Source organism: Durio zibethinus, chromosome 6, assembly GCF_047325235.1.
Source record: "Durio zibethinus cultivar Kanyao isolate XHJ-2024 chromosome 6, ASM4732523v1, whole genome shotgun sequence".
NCBI lineage: Eukaryota > Viridiplantae > Streptophyta > Magnoliopsida > Malvales > Malvaceae > Durio > Durio zibethinus.
In genome coordinates, this window is record NC_143167.1 from 28697509 (window position 1) to 28722563 (window position 25055).

The 25055-nt window shown below is 36.4% G+C and overlaps 2 protein-coding genes and 3 pseudogenes across 3 annotated transcripts; 1 reads left to right on the forward strand and 4 right to left on the reverse strand.

Moving 5' to 3' along the window:
* Positions 1-1896: 1896 nt before the first annotated feature.
* On the reverse strand, positions 1897-5560 carry LOC111285200 (beta-glucuronosyltransferase GlcAT14B-like). Its single transcript, XM_022874512.2, has 4 exons — positions 4831-5560; positions 4148-4223; positions 3875-3990; positions 1897-2842 (listed from the first exon to the last, which is right to left on the reverse strand). Exons 1-4 carry the CDS (start codon positions 5411-5413, stop codon positions 2325-2327), a joined length of 1293 nt encoding a protein of 430 aa, XP_022730247.2. The 5' UTR covers positions 5414-5560; the 3' UTR covers positions 1897-2324.
* Positions 5561-8698: 3138 nt separating this feature from the next.
* Positions 8699-10303, forward strand: LOC111285231 (putative sugar phosphate/phosphate translocator At4g32390 pseudogene; annotated as a pseudogene). Its single transcript, XR_016342999.1, has one exon. The product of XR_016342999.1 is annotated as a putative sugar phosphate/phosphate translocator At4g32390 pseudogene (transcript).
* Positions 10304-13329: 3026 nt separating this feature from the next.
* On the reverse strand, positions 13330-15416 carry LOC111285944 (protein NRT1/ PTR FAMILY 6.2-like; annotated as a pseudogene).
* LOC149518543 (protein NRT1/ PTR FAMILY 6.2 pseudogene) lies at positions 15413-16698 on the reverse strand (annotated as a pseudogene).
* A 4011-nt stretch (positions 16699-20709) lies between these two features.
* Positions 20710-24297, reverse strand: LOC111285309 (protein NRT1/ PTR FAMILY 6.2-like). Its single transcript, XM_022874682.2, has 6 exons — positions 24143-24297; positions 23915-24017; positions 22628-22845; positions 21933-22480; positions 21440-21780; positions 20710-21345 (listed from the first exon to the last, which is right to left on the reverse strand). The coding sequence occupies exons 1-6, from the start codon at positions 24143-24145 to the stop codon at positions 20813-20815; spliced, it is 1746 nt and encodes a 581-aa protein (XP_022730417.2). The 5' UTR covers positions 24146-24297; the 3' UTR covers positions 20710-20812.
* Positions 24298-25055: the final 758 nt, after the last annotated feature.

The window sequence follows — 25055 nt, forward strand, 5'->3', positions numbered from 1 at the left end:
CCTTCACATTGCCCATGGTCACTTCCATCTTGGATAGCCTTCCGTCCATGGTAGACCAAATGTCTCTCGAACTCATTTTCTTGTCTTTTTTACGGCTTTACTCTTAGGCCTCTGGTTGTTGGTTAGCAACATTACTTTGAGATGCTATCTCCTCTACTGCGATATAACCTACACACAAACACAAGCAAAAATAAACTTTTTCTGATACCAACTGTCACGAGCTCCGATTTAAGACTCAGAATCTGTGCGACCTTAAGTTTAGAATCATCTCCTTTTAGCCTAAGTCAACCTAAAACACAAGCGTGCGAGTATTAAAACAACTAAAATGATAAAATGCACAAGGTTGAGAGAACAAGAGAATTGCTGAAACGTGCACTGTATATTACTGAAGCAAAAAGTCTGATGATGTACCAATAAAGGTTGGATGACTCCTTATTTATAGTCGAAACCCTCGTCTACACTTATGATAAATCTTAAAATTATGAAATTATAATATTTCTTAAAAATCAGAGATTACATAGATTATATATTAATATAAAAGACTCATTCATGATTTTTAAGGTCAATCAAATCGTGTTGAAGGCTTCTACTGATCCTTGACGCCAATATCCATGGTGCGCGAGCCTTAACCTGATACTTGGGCTTGTGCGCCTGTGCGCCTGTGCGCCCACCTAGGGCGTGACAGTTGGACTTCGCCACCAGGGAGAGTACACTGTGATAAAACGTGTTGGCATGTTAAACAAGTTGAACCCCATGGGGTTTCCATCGTCTTACCATGTTGGAATTTTAGGTAAATTAACCGCTTACCATCTTTTCATTCATCAGCATATAATCAACCTAATTACTGGGTAGAACTTGTGGGGTATCTAGCTAGCTAATGGAAACTTAATTCTGAATCAAACAAGTCTAATCTATTCATCTCAGTTCTATAAAAAAACTACTATTATTATAACAAGGTATTTTCGGTGCTTCTTTCAGGGTCGAGTGGGTTGGCAGCTTATGTTGGATTTTTCGAAATATTTAAGCCCAAGAAAGTGGACAAAGTCTTTGTTTCTGCTGCTTCAGGATATCAATCTTCACATTTGACACATTTCTAGGGATGCTAGAAAATCTGATCGGGAGTTTATAATTGGTTGGTTGGTATAGCAGTCTGTGTTAATTATGTGCGACTTATTAACCTAAAAGTGTAAAAGGCAATACGGGAGTGAGAATTAGTGGCATGTTGCGCACTCGAAATTGCTTTTGAAATGCATCTTGCTTGATTTGGTTAAACACTCTTAATCAAGGTGCATAATGACTCGAGAAATAGCTTTACCCCATGTTTATATCAGTTGTGGTTTTTTTATTGTCTGAAAGAATGGCAACAATCATTATAATGCACTAAAGAATGAAACTTAATGGGTTTTTCTGATATGTAGTGCATTATATGATGATAAAAATACAGACAATTAACATGCAGATCTATACTAAGCATTTTCAAGATGGGGCCAATTTTCTTTTTTCTTCTTTTTTCAACACATTGAGCTGTCTTAATGATGCAGCTGCTGCTGCTGATTTAATGATAGTTCCAGCTTTCAACAAGTCAACATTATGCTTTTAGAATAGTTTTCTGTATACTTTGTCATTGAGCTTTCTTTTGCGTAGTTCTTTTCAGATACATTGGAGAAGAAAAACCCCTAAAGCAACATAGAGGACTTGGTTAATGGCCAGCTCTAAAATAACAAATTTTATAACCATTTTTTTCTCCGTCTTTCTGGCTACAGCTTGTGCTTAGCACTTCATCACCATTTTTTATTGTTCAAAAAACTTTACCCCACTCCATTGATGCAAAAACCAGTGGTACAAAGCCCATAAATTATCGGTGGAACGGATAAAAGTTGTTTAATATAAAACATCCGACAAAAAAACCGGTTCAAACTGTAATCAATTCAACTTAACCGTTGACATATCCAACACTTGATCTCATTACTCTTTCTATCCATGGTTCTAATGTTTGAATGCATCATCATTTTGCCCTTTAATTTTTTTTCTGAGTGCATAAGATACAAGATGCATAACAGCATCCGAAGGATGGACAGATTAGAAAGCAGTACATTATCTAAACCAATGAACAATACATTGAACTACATATTACTAATCGACCTACAAAAAAAAAATGGTATTAATCGTATAGCATATAATCTGGATGGAGTGTATTTTCCTTCCCCTTCTAGTTTCCTATGCCTTGTCAGTTGACCCATCAGCATTGTTCCGTTATTAATTCAATAGAGGATCATTCATCTGGTCAGTTACCAGAAGAGAGTTGTATCTTTGAACCATCTGCGTCAACTGCACTGCTTTGCATGAAAATCTTCCGCTGATAGCAGATCACTGATGAGACGTTTGAGTCTCTCAGCACCAGGACCTGGCCTAAGCTCTGTGGTATTTGCTCTGTCATGATCTTGGAAAGTTACGTTAGAAGTTCCTTCATTATTGAACCATCCACCAAGCACAAATCCATTGGCATCGCAGTTCAAAAGTTCAGAATCAATCTTGTCAAGAACTGGTTCGTTCTTGCCAAATTTCCTTGCAAAGGGAGCATTGCTGTCAACCATCCTTCGGTAGTCATCTACAGTAAGGAAATGTGGATGTTGTTTTGGCGGGTTGTCCCAAGATATGAAATGGAGGTCATGATTAACGGTGGCATTCCGGAACTCATATGCGTTACAGATAACAGTGTGGAAATACCCTTCAGGGGAAGAAAGAAAGTTTGCATAGTACATAAGGGCTATCCTTGGGAGGTTGTCCCACCCCCACAAACAATACTCGATGAAAGGATGAGAGAGCATCATCCAAGCAGAACCTGATAAATTGAGCAGAATCTACAATCAGATGCATATAAGTGTACCCTAAGATTATGCTTCCAAGCGTCCACTTCACAAAACTTATCAATCAATCCAGAACAGTGGCATGGTGGGATGAATGGAGAAGAAGAAGAAACTGGGTGGTGGGAGCCAAGGATAGGCTGCAGGCCTCATTTCTTCATTCTAAAGGTGATCCCTTACAGGAAATCCATGTGACACCTAGAGTAAACAAATCCAGTGGAAAGCAACTTTCATCTTAGCTGAAAGGATGAGATGCCTACAAAAATGAAATGTCCAACTCTGGGACTTCATGAAACCTCTACCATCTAGCTGAAAATTAGATTACACGTTTATCTAGGTGCTCTTAAGCAACTTTCCTAGTTGTTGTAAGTTCTGCCAAAGAATAATGGTAAGAATGGTTTTTGTAAACTGAGAGGGATGCTAGAATGCCTGGTGACCAAATATATCATGATATTCAACCATGTATAATAAGGGCTTGGCTGAAAAAGAGGTAGGGCAAGACAAAAGTTCACTAGACAACAAGATCTGATTTACATGAAACAATAATTAACAAATTATGGTGTGTTTAAAAGTAGAATTTTAAGAGGGTTGAAAAATAACATATCAGCAATAGATTTAAAAGATGCACTAGTTCATTTAACAACCTAGAAATTTCAAAAAGCAAAAACATTCCAAATGATAGAGTAAGTTGTCCATACTCTTATCTAATTCTTCTATTAAAACAACATTATGCATTCAATGCTTCATAACGGCACGTAAACCCAGGGTGAGTGGATGACTAATATGCAACCACAATCAAGTTGTACAGATATGACTTTCCTCTTTCTTTTTCTCCCAATTATTATTGAGATATACCTTCACATTTTGGCTCAACAGTTTTGTACGAAAAAGATCAAATATGGTTCAAATATTCTTTCTAAGGAAATATATACAAACAAAAGCAGTCTCTCACTGAAAGGTAATAACTATTTTTATACACTACACAGAAGCACAGAAATAAATTTTCTCACCTGTAAACAGCCTATATGCAGTTGGTACACTCCTTTTCTCTGAAACCCAAAATACATCCGACTTTTGCCGGCTATAAAGCCCTGGATCAATTATAACAGGCTTGGCTCTCTGATACCTGAAATTGAGCAAAAATACATTCCTCAAGTAGATTTACACACAAACATTGCAGACATATAATGCTAGCTTTAAATTGATATTATCTCTTAAATCCCAGAGAGATAATTAAATGTTGAAACAGATACTAACAAAAGCATAAGGGATGAACCACCTACTCCTTCCATCCAATGTCACTGGTATGCTCGATAAAATTAAGGTCCCTTGGGATTGTTGATAATGTATGAAGCAGATCTGTCGCACAAAAAAGAAAATATACAAATTAAAAGCTCACGAAACCAATGCAGAAACACTAGTACTAGTAAACAGAAATAACATACAAAAGACTAAGAACAAGAACAAAGTTACGGGGCATAATGGAGGAAGTGAGAAAAATGAAAAAGCATGAATAGGTGATCATTTCTAATTGGAGAGCCTAATGAACAGGCGGTCATTTCTAATTAATGACCAATAATTAATTATAATTAGATACAGATTTAGACTAGAAAAATAGTCCCCTACAAATGGTCATTTCTAATTGGAGAGTCTGAAATCTAATTCCGAGCAGCTAATGTAGGCAGCGAAATGCATACATATAATATACATTGAATATTAACCAAGATTAACAGCAATTCAGCAGTAAACATTAAGCAGGTCGAATTAAAGTATCCCAGATTTTAAATTAAAAAATAGAACCAACCAAATCAAACTCAGATAACTCTAAAATTAGTAACTTTTCAAAAAAGTTCCTCTTTTCTCAACTCAAAACCACAAATAACACCAGCAACCACAACCAATGAATAGCTGAATAAAAAGATTAACATCAAATCTAAAACCCAGAAATCATCCATCCTTAACATACCATCTTGAGTAACCAAAGGGTAATCAGAAGCACTCAAGTTGATGAACCAATCCCAGTTACCACCTTCCTTAAACAAAATGGCAGCAGCATGAAGGGTATTGGTAACCATGGTAGGCCCTCTATAAGTCACCAGGTTGGCTCTAGTAACCATCCTCACATTCCCAAATTTCTTAAAGAGCGGCTCACTTTTCACAAACTTTGCCACCTCCAATCTCTCCTCAGCAGAAGCCTCCAAATCCAAATGCACGGCATATTCGTTCCTGGGATGGTACAAGGCTTTCAACGTTCTCTTCAAGCTCTCCCCATCACCTGCCGAGCCAGATATGAGATAAGCCAGTTTGGGAACTGGGTTAGGAGATGTTGGCGCCACATGGAGCTTGGATTCCACGAACTGAGGAAGTTGGGTCTTGGTTCTGCGGGTACGGGTGTAGTAAAAAAGAGAGGAAGTTGAAGAAGTGGAGGTTACGGAGATGATGATGAGAAGAGTTGAAAGGATAAGAGAAAATGTTAAGAGAAGGAACCAACTTTTCTTCTTGTGTTGCTGTAGCTTGTTTGCAGAGCCAGACTCCATCAGTTTATTCATTTTTCTTGCCAAAAAACTGGAATCAAAGCCTTGTGAATTTGATGATATATATGAATTAATTTGTTTGGATTTGTGGCTGGTGGGTGAGCGAGCGTAAGTTCTTTGAGTGTGACTCGCTTCGCTGGTGGAGAGAGAAAGAAATGAAAGTGTCCTTCGTTACGAGAGAAAGAAAAGGACTTGGAAAAGTTACGGGAGAGAAAGAGAGAGAATGGTGGGGCCTGTGAATATTCGTATTGTTTGTTGTAGGAAATGCACGCGCCGTTTATGGAGGGAAAATGACTTTTGTCTTATTGGTTGTTTTTTCGCTGTCAGGTCTAAACCTCTCAAGTGATAACTCTGGGTTGTTACATGATCAAATTCTTTTTGGGTTCATGGATGTTACATGTTCATTAATTTAATTTAATTGCATTGTTTTTTTCATCATTAACTACGGTTGGGTTTTTTTTTAGTATCATTTATTAACAGATTGAGTTTCCAATTAATATTTCTCTTAGATAATAATAAAAGAAACCAAGGGAAGCATTCTTCTTCATCCAAATTTCTTCAAATGAATGATTTCTTCGATTCAAATGGGAAAAATGCAGTTAACACAGAAATGATGGAAGAATCTATTATTAGCTCCAAATAGTACAATACCTATTCTGTCACTGTATAATGGTGGGCAAAGTGCGCGTGGTAAAGAAAGCGCGTAAGAGGGGAAAAAAAAGGTTGGTGCAATTGGCAGCAGAGTGATAAAGCTCATAAAAGTGGGGAAAGGGGTGCGGTGGCCTGGAGCAGATTTCGAATGAAATGAGACTTAAATGAGAAAATAAAAAAAAGCTGGCGGCCATTAAACAAAATTATTAAGCTGGATGGTCACTTCAATCGGCTTTTGTTGTTTGGTGAAGAGCACCTTCTTTGTGTTGTTAATAATGTGACTGCTACAGCCGTCAACGCATGGCCATGGCTGGGTTAACATTAACGTTGCCTGCAAATTCTTTGTTTCTTCATCTCCAATTTCTCTTCGAAAGGCATATCTTTTTCTTCTTTTTTGCAGTTGTCAGTTCTCATAACTAATACTATTTACTACATTAGCTTTGGTTTTATGTTTATTTACAAATTATATTGAATTTTCCCAAGGTGCAACTTGGGCTAAGTTTCTCGAATTGAGTTGGGTCTGGATCCAACTCGAGTGGCTTGGGCCAAGGTTGGGTTCTGTATCAAGTACACCCGCAATTGGTCACAATCTCTAAACCTTAAATTCCTAATTATAGTAAATAACATTGTCAAGAACAGATAGAAATAAGAGAACTTGAGTAATGAGCCTAAAGTTGAAAATCTTGAATAATTTGTTCGAGTTGTTGAATGATACTGGACACCTCGTTATGTTGGGCCAGCCCATGAAGGCGTCCTAGTTAGTTCATTGAACGCCCTTCACAAGTTAGTTCCGGATTGGGCTTTGCAGCTTAGACTCATTTCTCTTGATTTCTCAACTACACTAATTCGTAAGGCTTCAAGGGGTCCAGCTCCAACACCAGAGGCCTCACCATCGACTATATAGTGCACCTTTCTCCCAAATTCTCCGAAAAATGTTAAATGTGCCTCGCAACGATCTATATTATCCATATATTGAGCCAACATATGTCTTTATGCCCATGCTGATTCAGTCAAAAGATTTGTATGATCCATTTAAAATTTAATTCAATTAATTTATATAATTATTTTATATTTAATAAATTGAAATTTTGAATTTTAATATTTATATAATCTTTTTTTATTTTTAAATTACAATTTTTTATATAAAAAAATTTATAAAACAGACAAGATGTGAAGGTTTGTATTCCGAAACACTCTCTGCAACTAAGGCAATATATCACTAAAAATGAAGAGGTAAGATTATGAAAAAGAACAAGGTAAGGTCGAAAAAAGAATGGGATTTGGATCGTAACAAAAATATTAGTAATTTTACTCGTTTCTCGCTGCTATAATTATGTTTGCAACTTACTTTTAATCCTTCGTTTGGTTGCTTTTCCACGTTTCCTGCTACCAATTCAATGCCTTTCGGCTTTTGCAGTCCAAGACTGACGGTTTAAGACTCCACAATTGAGCCTAACTTTCATTTACGTGTCATTCCTCAAGGCTTAGCATGTTTCTTTACCCCATCAATTGCGGGGTTCAGACTCCAGATTCTAACTTTATAGACCCAGGAAGGAACATTAATTTTCAATCTATCTAAATTCTAAACAATGTTTGAAGATGTAGACTTTTGATCTGTTGACGAATGATTTTTTTTTTTTTTTTAATTTGGGAAAATTACTGGACTCGTCATCAATATCAAGTTTTGAGTTTTCCATGTGAAAATTCCTTCAAACGCGCAATGACTGATTGTCAACTTCAAAACATTACCATCCAACATGACTTTTGGGTTGGTTTTTTATCTCAATTCTCTTGTTTTGTATCTTCGTTTCTCTTTGCCTAAAAATCACGCTTGGCATCACAAAGTTGTCAGTTCCCTTTGTATCTTTGGTGGCCGGCTGAAGGAACAACGATTGACCCATTATTCCTTACCACCCAGGTCGTCATTAGTTTCTGCTATTCCCAAGGAATTATTCCTACCATTCGTTGCCCACCGGTTCCTCTTGTAAAAGCTTGGTAATTTTTTGTTTGTTTTTATCCAATTCAATGAGGCCTTTCGCAAAGGGTCGATGGTTTTTTATCTCAGTTTTTGGATGGCAATAGAAGGATTTTGGCTTCCCCCCATGAGTTTACAGAGTTGATAGGATTTTTTGATTGACTTTCAACCACTTTTCTTGTATAATTACTTTTTTCTTTCACATGATAACATATTATACGGCCTGTTCTGAGTTTTGACTGTTCTGTACTGTTAATATCGGTTAAAAATTAATTGATGTTAATATTCATTGTCATTCAATCAAAAATTTAATTTAATGAAAATAAATATTTAAATATTTAATTGAATTAAATTAATATATAAAAACTTAATTAATTGTAATAAAATCATAGAAATTTGAATAAATATTTAATTTTAATTCAAAAATTTTTATTATATTTAATCCAAAAAATAAGATTTATTTTTTTCACTTTTCGTTTACTTATAGTAATTAATAGAAAAAAACCAAATTATCAATTCGAAGAAATTTTTATATTCTATAAAAAAAAAAAACTCTTTTTTTTATAAAAATAATAGAGCAAATACCAAGGTATTGGCAAAAAAATAAAATAAAATTACCAAGATGATAACTACCCAGACTAAAATTATATTATCCAAACATGAAGCAACCCCCAAGGAGTCAAGAACCAGTTGCGATTGTGATAATTTAATCATGGAATGCTACCAACCTTAGTGAAAGCAAACCAAAACTGAAGTTCCCTAATTAATTTATCAAACCACCAAATCCCCATATTTAAACTCCCAACTCCATCAAGATCACAACCCTCCCCATACCAGAAAGTCCTCCTCCTCCTCCTACACACTTTGCATCCTCTTTCGGGGGCCAGAATCGACCACCAACAACCATGGGAGCATCCAGCGACGCCACCACAACCACCCCATCCGCCACCCTCTCCCCTTCCATCCTCAAAAAAATACTCATCTCCTACACCTACGTAGCCATATGGATCTTCCTTTCCTTCACCGTAATAGTGTACAACAAATACATCCTGGACCGAAAAATGTATAATTGGCCTTACCCCATCTCCCTTACACTCATCCATATGGGCTTTTGTTCCTCCATAGCTATCCTCCTCGTCCGGATCTTCCATGTTGTAGACCTTCCTTCTTCCATGTCACCCCGTCTCTACCTCTCCTCTGTAGTCCCCATCGGCGCCCTTTACTCCCTTTCCCTTTGGCTGTCTAACTCAACCTACATCTATCTCTCTGTTTCCTTTATCCAAATGCTCAAAGCCCTAATGCCAGTTGCTGTTTACTCCATCGGTGTTCTCTTTCGTAAAGATTCTTTTAAATCTTCCACCATGGCTAACATGCTGTCTATTTCTTTTGGGGTCGCCATTGCTGCTTATGGAGAAGCCAAATTCGATGCTTGGGGTGTTCTTTTACAGCTTGGAGCCGTTGCTTTTGAAGCTACGAGACTGGTTTTGATCCAAATACTCCTTACTTCAAAAGGAATTAACCTTAACCCAATTACTTCCCTTTATTACGTTGCTCCTTGTTGTTTCCTTTTCTTGCTTATTCCCTGGGTTACAGTGGAACTTCCTTCACTTAAAGAAAACTCAAGTTTCCATTTTGATTACTTCATCTTCGGGACTAACTCTTTTTGCGCTTTCGCTTTGAACCTGGCGGTGTTTTTGTTAGTCGGGAAGACCTCGGCTTTGACAATGAACGTGGCTGGTGTGGTCAAAGACTGGTTGCTGATAGCCTTTTCGTGGTCGGTGATTAAAGATACGGTGACTCCAGTTAACTTGTTTGGTTATGGGCTTGCATTTTTGGGGGTTGCTTATTATAATCATTCAAAGTTGAAAGGGCTTAGAGAGAGGGAAGCACAGAGGAAGGCTGAAGAGGCTGATGATGAGGAAAGTGGCAGATTGTTGGATCCGACTGAAGGGGATGGGACTACAAGAAGAAATGAATCGCAGGGTTAACTTTGATTTCATACACTTTAATTTCAAATTTCTTTTAGCTTTTCTTTGCTTTCTCCGTTTATGGTTGGCTGCAGTCATGTTATTGGGGGAGTTTTGTTGGTTATCTTGTCAATGGTGCCAATTCATGTTGTAGCTGTGCAGATTTATACTGATCATAATTTAGATCTGTCACAAATTTTACTTATGCTTCTGGAGCTAGAGAATTTACTTTTATTTGTCGGATCAACTCACTTATTTTATATTCAGCATCATAGTCTTTTATTCCGTACACAACTTAGAGAGGTGATTGCCTTTTTCTGATTGTGATCAAATGTTCAACTCAATCATACATTCACTTTCAAATTGTTGGTCTGATATTTGGTGGATGATGTTAGCAAAAAGCCTTTTGTTTTGTTTTTCTTTTGTGAAAGTAAGCCTTTGATGATTGCAATTAGCATTGCTGTGGATTCTGGATTGAAAGTTAACTAGTAAAATGTAAAAACAAATTCAAGAAGAAAACCTTGGGCGCTGTCTTATAGATCATGGGTTTAGACTATACCTATTGAGTTTGGATTTATAGCTGCTTAGGGAAATAAGGGTTTGAAGAAGGGATGGGCAGACTTGATAATGGTATAAAGGAACCTAGTGCTTACCTTCTTTACATGTTCTTGTGGACGCTTGTACCTTTTCCAGCTTGATCGGTTAAAACGTTTGAAACAATGCTATGCTATCTTTTTTTTTAATAATATTGGAGCTAATGGGATCGCCAATCCCCTGCATCCGTTAATCAGAACCTAATCTAAAAGTCGTATTTCAATCAGATCTTTTCATTGCTGAGCAAGCCAAATCGGATATTAAGAACTGGTAAGCCAAATGAAGTGTGAGTTGCTAAATGCTATACAACTTGCTACTAATGGCTGTAATTCATCCATATAATTCATTATGTTTAATCTAAGTGATCAAACCTCAAACCGAAGAATATAATATATGTCAAAGCCTATTCAACAAATAATATGTATTAAGAAAAGATAATTAGTTGTAATATTTTGTTCCAACTAATTCAAGAATTCCTTCGTCTTTGTCTTCCACCACACCTTTCAACTTGTTGAGGAAAATGTTGATGATGAACCATGGAGGAGCATCCACCTCCCAAATGTCTTCTAGTGAAAAGTGTGCATCATGAACTAAAGCAAGATGCTCCTCCATATGTTGGTGGTCTCCCTTATACTGGCCGTTTTGAAATGGGCACTCAGTCTTCAAGGATTTGAAGTAGTCTCGATGAGGAACAGACATTTCAACCCCACGAATATTGTTTCTACAAAGGGGACTTTTAGCAACAATAAAAAATCAAACCTCTATTTGGAGGAAAAGGTAACACGTTCCACCCATTTTGCAAAGGAATACAATCCCTTCTCCCCCAAAACGGAAGGAATTGGTTCACATAAGAAAGATTTTAGATAGATGAGCCACAAAGTAGGGGCTTGCAGGTCATGTTTCTTCCCCCCACCTCTAGAATAATTTTCACTGTAACATTGGAGGACGACTGGATTTCTAGGAGGATCGGAGTTGGCAAATGAAGCATTTCGTTTCCGTGTCACTCGGATCCATTTGTAAATTAATGGAATAACATAATTTCCTTTTCCTTTTTCATAGAATATGCTAAGAATTCTAGTAACAAGCTAGCTAAGAATATTCATGTAACAGAGATAGCAGAAAAAATAGAGCTTAATTATAAATTTTTGTTGAAAGAACATTTAATAGCCAAGTTATATATATATAGCCACACCACAAAATGCATGATCAGCTGATCATAATCTTTATTGTCTCTATTAAGCGAATTGAAGACTTTTGAATCAGATTGTTACAAATATCTTGCTTGAAATATATAGTTAGGTTATATATTTTTGTTGAATATATATATATATATATATATATATATATCTTCATTGATACCAATTTAGGATTCAAACTTGGTGAGCAAGAATCATCTCTATGGATCGCTTATTACATTTTAGTTCTTACCACTTAAAGTAAGGGATAAGGTGTTAGTTAGGCTACACTTCCTAATTTGTAAGCGCATGAAACATTGATTTCTAGTACATGAAAGCACCTGCACTAGTTGCCTAATAGTATCTTTTGGCATGCGTTTTAAGCATGATAGTAGATAATACGACAATACAAAATTTAATAAAATGGTAAAATATTGTCTTGTATTTGGTCCCTTAACTTCTTTGCCCATTTCCATTTCCATTTCCCTTAACTTATATTAGTTGGCTTTGGAGTATAGTCATGTTGCAATCCATGCTTGTTCTCATTTTCCATGCACGGCCTCTTGGCCTAGCTACGGTTCACCCTGTACCTTGAACACATTTTGGTTGGGTTTTAAGTCAATACCCTTGATTGCATGCAAGTGAATTCTCTATACTGGTCACCAGTTGGCCGTTTCATCGTATTTGCAGGCTTGGGGGTTTTGGTGGACACCTGATCTTTTATGATGCTTATGCACTTCAAACATTATAGAATGGAGTCCTACCGGATGATAACTGGGAAAACCGCCCAAGTTTTGGTTGCCATCCTCGGTTTGTCTTCCTTCTTTCACTTCAATTGCCCCTTTTTTCTTCTTTCCTGTTTAAAGCTTCACTCTGGTTTCTTCTCGAACCTCTCCTTCACTCATCCATCCTCTTTGATTCAGATTGTGAGGCATTCAATGCATTTGATGTAGACCATAAAAAAAGGGGCTTTCCGGTGGGTTGGGGTAGTATTCGCCTCTTCACTATCCTTCAACCGATTCGGACATGGAATCGTATCTCTTGGGGAGCTTATCTTCTTTCTCACTACCCGTTTTGCTTTGCCTCTCCTTAGGCTTCCTACTCAACACTAATGCGAGGTTTGATTTTAATTTACATCATAATCTATTTGTTTTTAAGAAACCCATGAAAAAAATTTTTGAGATTTTTCCGGATGAAGAAAATATAACTTTGATATTTTTCTTTCACGTCTTTCTCCAAAAGTCAAAGAAAAAGACTAGAAATTTTTTGAAGTTCCGGTTTTCATGTTCTTCTTGTCTCCGGTTTCCTCCAAGTTTTGTTTTTTTATTCCATTTATTGTTTTGGTGATTGGAATTTTGGAAAGGGATCAAAGTTTTCTTTGATTTTCAGAGATTTTTTTATTCAATCGTCGAAATCGAAATCAGCTCCATAGTTTTGTCGAAATCTGAGTTGGAGTATATTATTTACATTACACCCTTAATTGAGACGTAGGCCGACATCACATTCAAAGCATATATAGCTTGCCCAGGTACAATGAGAATATAAGAATTAGTTGCCTCTTTAGGGGAACGAGCACTCATCTATTTCATCTGGTTTTGCATTTTGGCTGCCATTGTAAGTCACACCACATCTCTGCAAAACAAGGGCTTATAATTTAGCTCTTCATTCCAAATAAGTCTTGCAGACAGACTACATAAAAATCTTGTTTTAAGAGGGTCTAAGCAGCTTATATTCTAGACAAATTTTCCAAGTATAAGCAACTTATAAAAGTCTTCATTGCCTTGTTAATCATGTTGGCTAATCCCTTAATTTTACAATTGATCATTCTAATCGTATGAAACAGACGCCAACAGTACTGAGCCACTACAAGTTGCAGTTGTCTCATAGATTTTAGAACTATTTCCATTCATCTTGAATCGTTTTGACAACGGACAGACTCTTGTTAATGCAACTTGTACACATTTTTTGGAAGGTACAACTTAGAAAGGAGTAAACAGTATAATATAAGCCCTCTAGGATGTAGAAAATAAACGGAATAAGAGATTGCTATCCACTTTCTTCCTTAAGAGGAACATTAACTATGACTATTCTTTTGTCCTTCAAAGTAACTTAACCAGGATTTGGCTTATACTTTTTGGCGCACACAAGAAATAATCCCAAGTTGGTGAGGCTTAAAACAGCTAGAAGTCCATAAAAGTAGTCCAGTCTGCCATCATTGATCCGATGAGCCAGCCAATCATGTCCACCCTTTGTTCCAGTAACTTTCCTTATAGTGCTTCAAAAAAAACCAAACGAAACGAGATGGTTGTGAGGAAAAGGCCAGTACCATTGCTTTCATCCCTCTACGTGACTCAGTTATGAAGAAATCAAGCTGGCCAGCATAATGCTGAATGCATCTCCAATCCCAACCAAGACGAATGAAGGAAGCAACAAGAAAGCACTCTGTTGGGGGTATTTATTGGTCCAATGGGTATTAAGGATTTTTCTCTCGTTATAAGCTTTTAGTAAACAGTTAGAGATATTTTAGATATTTGGATCAATTTCACATGTTTAGTAACACCTCAGTTCAGTTACGTTATTATTATCCCCTGTAGACCTCTTATCTTACACCTATAAATAAAGATAAACAGGTACTATCATTCTATTCTATTCCGTTTCCATAACTCTTACTTTTCTCTCTTTCCGACTTTTTTCATATCAATTTTTATCTTGTGTGTTAGAGTGCAAATGTAAGAAACATTTTTTTTTCTTTGCTTGTAACCGCTCTCTTCTCTTTTTTTTGTCTTTTTAGAATTACCCTCAGAGCTAGGCATAAACACACTCACCGGTAGGATTAAGGTGGTGGTTCCCTTGGTTTTAGCAACTGACAATCGTTTCATTTCTGCCAACGCTGTACCCACTATAGCTATAATGGAGAAGAAGAGACCTAGCCCTATTTTTTGCAAACTGGTCAAACCTGATAAAAGTTATTTGAATTTATTTAGGTGATTAATGAAACAACCAAAAACAGGATGGTGATAGAGAATCTTTTTTTTTTTTTCTTTAGTAAGAAGGAAGCATTTTACAATCGAGTACCTTGAGGATATCTTGTTTTCCTGAAGAGTGTTATGATCAGGCGGTCATAGATTGCAAGAGTGAGCATAATGGATCCAATCATGAAGACATTGAAAGATGCTGGGGGGATTTCAAAGTTCCCTATGGATCTCTCCATTGTTGAAACCTGCTGGACTGAAAAGCTGGCCATCTGTGCATATACAGTCCAAAACATGATTGTTGTTGCCCAAATTGGCGGTAATCCAGTGAACATCTTAATTTCTTCTACCCTTGTCATTGAGTAAAGACTCCATGGATTTGGAGTTAGCGATTCACTTGTTCATGTATCCTTGCTTGTAATGATTGTTGCCTTGTCCAAGCATCTGCCATCCAAATTTTGTATGTCAATAGATTTTTACTGCTTTTCCACAAGATCCCTTCAGATGAAGCCTTTAAAATGCCATGATGTGGACTCAACTTTTGAGTTACAGGAAACCAGTGTCTACTGTAATGGCTTAGACCCAACATACAGAGTTAGTTTAGTGTAAATCAGCAATTAAATCTTGGTCAGCATTGACACTGTTCTTATCCTGGGGTTGGAAACTATAAAGCACTTCTTTCAGCCTGGTCTATTTTCAGTTTTGAAAAAAAAAATCCTTTGTATGTAATTCAATGTCAAACAAAAAGGATAAAACCTTATGTTAACAACATTCAAGAGAAAAGAATCTCAAACCAATTACAAAACGCAACTTCATTGTTGAGTACATAACTTATTTGTGTGTGACAGTCTCAGTTCCTGTGCAGGATCCTCATATAAATGGCTAATATCAGATGGAAAGTCAACAATCCATTTCCTTACAGCAGCCACCAGAACTTGAAGAATTTGAACCACAGGGCTTCCAGGGCTTTCCTTGTACCTATACTTTTTAGTTCCTGATAGAAATACTGAGGCGCCAGAAGCATAAAAGCGGAGCAAATACCATAAACCCCAGCTCCGGCCTACTTTATCTTGTATGTAAACAAGAACAGTGACCGCTAGCAGCGCTAGCAGTGCTCCTATTTTGATAATCAAGTAAAAAAGGTTGAAGAAACTGGCCATTTGCAGCTTTTCCTTCTCATCATTCTTATCAAATTGGTCTGTTCCAAATCCTGAAACACTTGACTTAATCCCACCAAGTCCTATTCCATATAAATATAGAGCAAAAGCAAAGACACCCATTTGCAGGCTTTTGGCCTCTACAAATTCATTGGATTGAGCATGTTTGCAAGAAGGTGGGCGCAGCTGGCGCAATCCTAAGTGCCTTAGTTCATCACCACATGGCCAAGGTTTAAAGTGTTATCAAGTAAACCACACGACTCTGGAAAAGAAACGAAAGATGCTTTGACTACTTACCGTTGCATTAATCAGAGCAGACATGGCTATTGTCCGATATCGGGTTAAGAAAGTATCTGCAAGAATACCTCCAAGAAAGCATAACATATATGATGTGCACCCGAAATTTGTACTGATATTTGAAGAAGTTGCGCTAGACAGATGTATTGTGCCAACTAAATATGTCACCAGGTTCACCACAATTGCCATCGTCGAAAGCCTGTCAGATAACTCCTAAAAAGAGAAATTGTAGCAACCATAATCAATTGTAGCAACCATAATGAACAAAGGTCTGAAGTCATTGTGTCACGAGTCGAGACTTAAGCTCCGAACCCGCGCGGCTCCGGGACCCGGGCATTCACCCTTCCGGCGTCCCAGATCAGCCTTCCGCCACGGTTCACACCCTTGTGAGGTATTGTCCGCTCTGGCCCCCTTGGCCTCACGGTTTTGTCCTACAAAAGGCGCCTCACAAGGCGGAGATGGTGTGAACCCTTTTATACCCCAGGGACCTTCCTATTATGTTCGATGTGGGATTCAGGACTCTCCCTTAAGTCCGTGACAATTGGACCACCCTGAAAAGGAATGTCAAAAGTTCAAATTGCAACTAAAACATTAAATTTACAGCATATCCATAACATATATGTGTATCAACAACATTCTACCACAGTAACATGAAGCAGGTCCTGTTTTAAACACATTTGGTTTTTGTTCCATGTTTCAGATATGTAAATGGGGTTAGAAGTGAAAACTATTAAACTAATGGTTAAATTCTTGAACTATTAAACTCTTTGAAATTTTCAGAAAAGCAAAGGCGTTAAGAATTAATTTTCTAGAATAATTGATTCCTCTAAACTCTGAAGACCAAAAGCACTAAGATTATAGACTATGCAGAGGAAAAGTTAAGAAATTCACCCAGAATAGGAGTTGCAGCCAACTAACTACCAGAGGTGGTCCTACTATCAGCAGAATTTCCCTCGTAATCAACAGCATCCGAGACAAGTTGCATTTGATTTTCTTCCATGACAGACGAATCAAATGGTGAAAAGAATAACAGAAAATTTATAGGAGTAAATCTAACAAGGAAACGAGAATCGACTGGAGCTGTTTATATTGTTCCAAGATCACTTCAGACATGTAATAGATGTGACCAAATACATTGGGCTTAGAAGGGAAATAAATCAGATTTATTAACTCGTAAAGTTAGAGACACCCATTAGCTTCAGCAAAGGATGTATATTACTATATCTTTCAGGTCAGGTTAATGATTTTTTTTCCTTCTTACAAACTAGGGAAGATTTGAAATTTGAAATTTCATCCATTTAAAGGAAGAACTCAACTACCGGGGAACAAAATTCAATGCAACGATCCCCTTGGATTAGAATAGTGGAAAATGGTTCTATCACAATTTCATTACAGAGCTTTCTTGGAAGGTGATCACCTGGGTCCTAGAGTATGAAGGGTTTGCACTGTTCACACTGCTCAAGGTATCCAAGACAAAAATATCTTGGTCTTGTGCCTTACAGCCCATTAAAGGTCTCATTAAACAAATCAGAGCAATGTAAATTCAACCGCAACTGCATTATCAAACTAGGCCTAAGAGAATTTTTGTTCACTTGTACCAACGTCAAGAAAGGAAAGATACTTGCTGGAAAATTAATGCTACAATCTGATATAGTTTCTGATCTGATTTTTGCAATTAAAATCTCTTTGGATACTACTTCCCAGTCTGGTTAGCCAAAGATCATTTCTAGTACCTCTTTCAACTACCTGGAGACAGTACTTGTCATTACCAATCCTATCGGCTGATTCCCATGTACATTGCAAGGCAGCTGCCAACTTGACAAGAAATCAAATTAATGCTACCTGCTGATAACTAGAACTGATAACAGATAATGCTCATTTGGGAGCCATCCACATGACTCCACTTTATCAACAGACATAGCCTCCTCCCCCACCCCCCTTCTTTTCGGCTAGCTATAGCTTCTTGATCCAACTGTGAGAATTAAGATGGACATGTTTTCTTTTGTCTGAATTTGAGAGATTACAGAATTGTTCAAGGTGGCATTTTCAATCCAAGATCATGAGTTTTCTCTGTCATAACATGTGATCATATATTGAAACATGGACTACATTCAAACTAAGTCCGAGTTTCTGAATGAGCCTTAATTAGAGTTTGATATAGGATTTGAATCTGAATGCAGGTTATCAACTTTTTTTTCTTTGAAATCAAGTTTTCTTTGAAATCAAGTTGACTCTAATCAAGCATAAGTCATAACCCTACAAGTTGTGATTATTTGCTGTAACCACTACACGATGTTCAATCTAAAATTAGTACTAGAGTGCTAAACTTGTTTGCTTGTTGAAACTATTATTGGGAAATTTCTTTCAAATTACTAATCATGTAAGTTGTCCCAATTGCTGCTCTGCAAGAGTTTAGATATACTTGTGTACCGTAAAGGGCCACGTTCCATTGAATTTCCAAGAGATGGCCACCCAATATCTGCATCAATGGTTGCAGGTCATCAAAGCAAGTGAGAGACTCCATTACATGAGATAATATATCATCAATCAACAAAAGAAAGCAAATCAAATTGGCCATTTCTCAGTCGCTCTTTGTTTCATTAATGTTTGACACCAAAAAGCAGCAAATGTAAAGCAACAAAGAGGACGGTAGGCTCGTACAAAAAGCTACGCATCTAATTTATTGGCTATATCCAGATACGCCACTTGCAATGTTTACATAAAACTTGGGAGAACATGCCTTTTGATTTGCTGGTGAAAAAAATAGGATATCTTCTGACAAAATATGAAGTCTTGTCCAATTTATAAGATTCGAAACATGGGGTACATCATCGACACAGCCCTGTTCTACAATAGGCATATATAATTGTAGATAATCCAGATTTCAGATACCATCCAGTACACGTCTCTTATAACTTCTTTCATATATATATATATATATATATATATATTCTGAAATTATTAAGAAGAGAATAAACCAGTTAAGTGCAATTGGATTAGTGGCATGGTTTCAAGTCAAGCAAAGGTGCTTGGATGTCTTAAAGTCCATAATTTGAGATGAAATTCTTTAAGTAAAATTTGTGAATTTTTTAAAAATAATTATTAAATAGAATTTAATATAAAAATTAATAATATATAAAAAATTATTAAATTTTTTTTTATAATTTAAATTTGATTAATATTTATTTAATAGTAAAAAATTTATCAATATTTTTAATAAAATGTCTATATAAAATATATATAAAATTTTTTTTAATTTTACACATTTGATTTATGTAACAATACTTTTTAATTTATCAATTTTAATTTTTAATTTAATTATTTTAATAAATGAGCTTCACAAATTTCATTTAAATAATTTAGTCAAAATCTTTCCGATAATTTGAATGCCGCAAGTCAACTTTTTTACGAATAACAAGGGTTATAATAATATAAAAAGAGATTATATTTTATACATTTTTAATATATAAATTTTATATATTATCAGTAAATCACATAATATTATTTTATTAATGAGTAAATATTAATATTTGAAATAAGTATAAAAAAATTAATAATTTTAAAAAAAAATTTATTCATTAATTAAATAATATCATCTTATTCACATAATTAATAAAATAACATAATCATATTCACTTTATCAAATATAAATTCATGTAAACATAGCCGGAGAAACTTGGAGAAGCCAAATTGAAAAAAAGATTCCAACAGGAAAATTAAGGTATGTTTGAATTTATTGAATAACTTTTTGGCTTTTCCAATTGGGAAAAAAAAAAAAAAAAAACCCTTTCATTGATTAGGAAGACGACGGTGGTGGTGAAATCAATATCTGAAAAATGAGGATAGAATTTTTGGCAGACAAGAGATTAGGGAAGAAGGGCCCATGGGTGATGATTATACGTGAGAAATAAAGGAAAACTATTGATATTGCTAAGGTTTCTTTTTCTTTTGATCTTTCTAGTTTACTATTCAAATGAGATACATGTAACAATTTGTCTTTCATTTAGCATATCTTCATTTCTCAAATCAACAAAATAAATATTGTAATTTACTTGAGCAGTGGAAGTAGAAAAGGGTGAAAATATTGTTGGAAAATAATCTTGGTTGTTGGTTAATTTACTTGCAGAAAAAAAAAAGAGTGAAAACCAATCATTCATATGAACTGATATCTTGCTTCTCTATTGATTTTTGAAAGACAAAAGAAAAAAGTAAGGGTTACTTGTCCTCACTTTCTCCACACATTTTCTCAAACACCAAAAAAAAAAAAGGAAGCTAGAAAACAATGGCTTTTTGGAGTTGCACGGCCTTGGTCTTGGCCTTCTTAGGATAATAGTAGGTGCTGTGGAAACTTGTCAGCCATGTCTATTTCTTGTGAGTTGTGTTACTCGAAAGAAGTTCACAGAACATCGGGGCCTTTGTTTGATTCAACAGGGAATATTTGTTCTCTAATCTTCATCTAGTTAGTGTTGGTATTGATTGTGCGTGAGTGTAATCTATGCAAGCACTATTTTCCAGCAAGTTCAATATCAAACCAAAATTACTTTAATCCAAGAAATTTGGCAACAATTCTTACAAAAAGGCGACAAAAGTTAGAAGAACACCCATAATATGCAATCCTAAAGAAGCCTAGCACTTATTCTCTGCAGAGGAGCCATTAACAATGTTCTCCATCTGTAGGGCAGGTTTTGGTTTCCTTGGCTTGTACCAAACTGCACAAATAAGATATAGCGCATAATTTATGATGCCTAGAATGGCTAGAAGTCCATAGAAGCAGTCAAGTCTACCATGGTTTATGTTATCAGCCAGCCATCCTTGCCCATCTTTACTTCCTGTCACTTTTTTCACTACTGATACCAAGAAGCTGCTGACGAAGAAACCAAGAGATAGAGTTGTGAGGAACAGACCAGTGCTCATGGTTTTCATTCCTTTGGGAGATTGAGTAATGAAGAAATCAAGCTGTCCTGTGTATATGAAGGCCTCACCAGCACCCACTAGGAAGAATTGTGGAATCAGTAAGAACACGCTTACTGGCAGGGCTGCTGTGGTTGCACCCGCAGCTCTAGCTACTGCTAGTCTTTTCTTCTCAACCACTGCTGCAGCTGCCATTCCAAAAATTGACAGGACTAGGCCTATGGAAATTCTCTGTAGGTTGGTAAAACCTGCCGTAAAAATGAAAATGGTAATTAAATACATTAAAACAATTATCATTAATTATAGCCGAATCTAGTGTCATTTATTGTCCTATACAAATACCTGGTTTTCCTTTCCATTTCTTCCAAAATGGCATAATGAGACGGTCGTAAACAGCAAGAGTGATCAATATAGCTGCCACAAAGAAGACAGTGAGGGAACCTGCAGGAATTTGGAAACCTCCAATTGATCTTTCCATGGTGGAGGCTTGCTCCACTGAAAAGGTGATCATCTGTGCATAAGTGGTCCAAAATATGATGGTTGTGGCCCATATTGGCAGAAGCCCCACCATCATTTTCACTTCCTCCACCCTTGTGACTGAGCAAAGTTTCCAGGGGTTTGGAGCAGACACAGCATTTCTTTGAAAATTTCCTTCCGCAACAATAGCAGCCTTGTCCAAGAAGCTAGGATAAGATAGGAAAAATCATCAAGCAAAAATGAATTGAGTTATCGCACAATAAATTATTTAAAGTATATGTATATATTTTTGAACAATTTAAGAAGATATTTATGCCCATGTAAATACTGAAGAACTCATCGTGGATAGGAAACTCACTGGAAATGATCTGTGTGATGAATTCTTGTAGCTTTAGGTGTATCCTCGTATAATAGCTCAACATTGTAAGGGAGATCCATCTTCCTTTTATTTATTGCAGCTACAATAACTTGGAAAATCTGAACTATAGGACTTCCCAAGCTTTTCTTGTATCTGTATCTTTTAGTCCCTGTTAAAAATACCAAGATGGCTACAAACATGGAGACAGAGCAGATTCCATAAGCCCAGCTTCGACCAACTTCATCTTGTAGGTAGACTAGTACTGTGACCGCCATCAAGGTTCCAGTACTAATGAAGAAGAAGAACCTGTTGAAAAAATAGGCCAATTGGGCTTTCTCCTTTTCGTCTTTTTCGTCAAATTGATCAGTTCCGAATCCTGAGACACTTGATTTTAGGCCACCAGTACCAAGTGCAATTAGATATAGAGCCATGTACAAAATTCCCATCTGAAAACCATTGGCTGGTTTGCATGTATGGGAATCAGATGCATGGCATGGTGGCGGGCGTAGCTGTGGCAGTTTTGTAGCTATTGCCAATGTGCCAGTCCCCTAAATCACCATGATCATCACAGTAAAAAACTGAACAGCAGAAGATTGAAATAAACATTTTTTTAATTAGCAATTCAAACTCTTTCTTTTCTTTTTATTTTTTCTTTTATGTTCTTTAGGTAGGAAGGGAGATGTTTAAACACCCACCAGTGTTTGTATAATGGCAAATATGGCAATTGTCTTGTATCTGCCAAGGAATGAATCAGCAAGAAAGCCTCCAAGCAAACACAAGAGAAAAGATGTGCCCATGAAATCTGTTACTACGTTGGCTGAAGTTGAACTTGGCAAATGCATTGTGCCAACCAAGTATGTCACAAGGTTAACTGCAATTCCCATTGTTGAAAGCCTCTCACAGATCTCAATCCCTATGAAATGGTTTCAGCAAATCAGCATATCTATTTCTATGCCAGATTTTTTTTAATTAATAAATGAAAAAATATGAATTCAAAAAAATTCATTGCTTTTCCAATTTTATCTTTCTTTTTTTTTTCCTGGGCCTTCTCTGAGAACTCAGAAGCAAAAGAAAATTATTTTATCAGCTTTCTAGTGGGGGAAAATGATTAAAAGTTTTATATCAGAAACCCTCAGAAAATGAAAAGGGAAGCAAATTCAGGATGCTAGGTCAAAATTTGATGACTAAGAAGCAGGGAGCACTTTAATTAATTAAATAAACAATAGGAAGTTGAGCCCCTTTTTTTCTGTTTTTTTTTGTAGAAAGAAGATTTGGCTTAAGAATATCTCCATAATTCAGAACTTCCATGCATGAGTGGCCCACGATAGAATGTCTTCCTTATTCCATCAAACTCCAAACAGAAAATGACATAAATTTTATCGTCATTATATGTATATCTGGATTGGAGATGGGTCCCATGTGGTTTGTCCCCCTTCACCTTCCTTCTTCTACACTCCGCTCATAACTAAAAGTGAATCACGGGGAATAAAATAAGAAACCTGGTTTGACAACTAGCAATATGTTTTTTCTATTGACTTGTGAAAGGGTGTCACGCATTAGTGCTGAATCTGCAACTTTCTGTTTAATTTCCTGATTAAAGATTTAGTTTAGACTTGAAAGCCCCATCACCATCGCATGAACTAACTGCTTGTTACTCTGATGGAATATCACCATCCCTTTCTCCCACCCTCTTTTCTATTTTTCTACTAAAGGTATTCTCATTTAACTGCTACTTTTACTTGTTCTAGTTGACAATAAATGATGTCACATGGAATGCTAAATGCTTGTCCGGCAAAAACCGGAAAGAGAAAATTGTGTGAAGCTGTTAGCATGATCTTTTAAGTTATGGCCACAACTCTGGATCTAGTCAAGACCTGTCAATTCTTTTTCCTCTGTATGATTTAAAGTTTATAACATATCTTATCTCAAATCAACTCAAGAAATGATGTTGAAAGAAATTCATGGTGGATGATGTAACAAACCTAGAATGAGAGCAGCAGGAATCCAGCCACCAGTTTTGGACTTGTCAGCAGGGAAACCCTTGTAGTCCATCGCATCCGCCACTGTCCAACTCATCTTCCCTTCCTGAGAGCCATGAAAAAAAATATTTCATGAAGCTTTGATCATGTTAATAACAAACCAAGAAAATGTCTTAGCAGCCATTGATAAAGCAGTATGTCTCATAATGTCATGGAATTACTCAGACTGACCATTTTCTGTAACTCAACAGCAAAAAGAGCAAAACAATGCTGAAAAAGAAAGACAGGAGAGAAGTAAGGTGTAAGAATGCCTTTGTCTTCTATGCTAATGCAAGCTTCAACCCACAACTTGGATGTCTTGGAACTAGCTTCCCCTTTTATAGGCAAGAACTGTAACAATAATGTTGAAGTTAAAGTGACTTTCCACCAAGTATTAAGACAGATTACTGCTCATGTTCTTGATATAAAGGTAGGGGACTAGGTTCATCGCTTTTTTTAGTGGAAGGTTATACCACTGATTATAACCATTTGTTTTTTTAAGCAGGTTTTTTTTAGAAAATATAGGTAATTTTAAAGGTGATGATGATTGAGGGTAGTTAAGAGATAAAATGGAATCAGGAACGTGCATAACCAGTTATCACCTTCATTTGTGGTAGGATAGATAGTTTTGAGTTTGTGAAGGCTGTGAACCACAGCACCCTAGGCTTTCATAGTGCCTTTGATGCTCCACATGCCGGAAAGGCTACCCCACCCCTTTATCTTTTGTCTCTGTATATGAGAGCCAGAAACCAGTGAGATGGAAACGTTTCACTGAAGAAGAGTATAACCCTTTTTGAGATGAAAACAATATTAAAATAATCTTAGAACATAGCCAAAAAAAGAAAGCAAACATTTCCCTGAAATAGAGCCAAGAGAGAATGGGGGTTAAAAAACGTTTCACACTGACATGTAGTGTGACATTTTTGGGCATGAAAATAATGTTGCAATAGTGCACAAAGAAATATTTTCATTTTCACAACTAAGTGGTTGCTCCTTAACTGTCAATTTTGATGAAAGAAAAGGGTCTAGCCGACTTCCTTTGTAGTCAGAAGAAGATCGTAGATGTATCAATCAAGAGAAGTTACAATTGTAAGGTATATAGTAG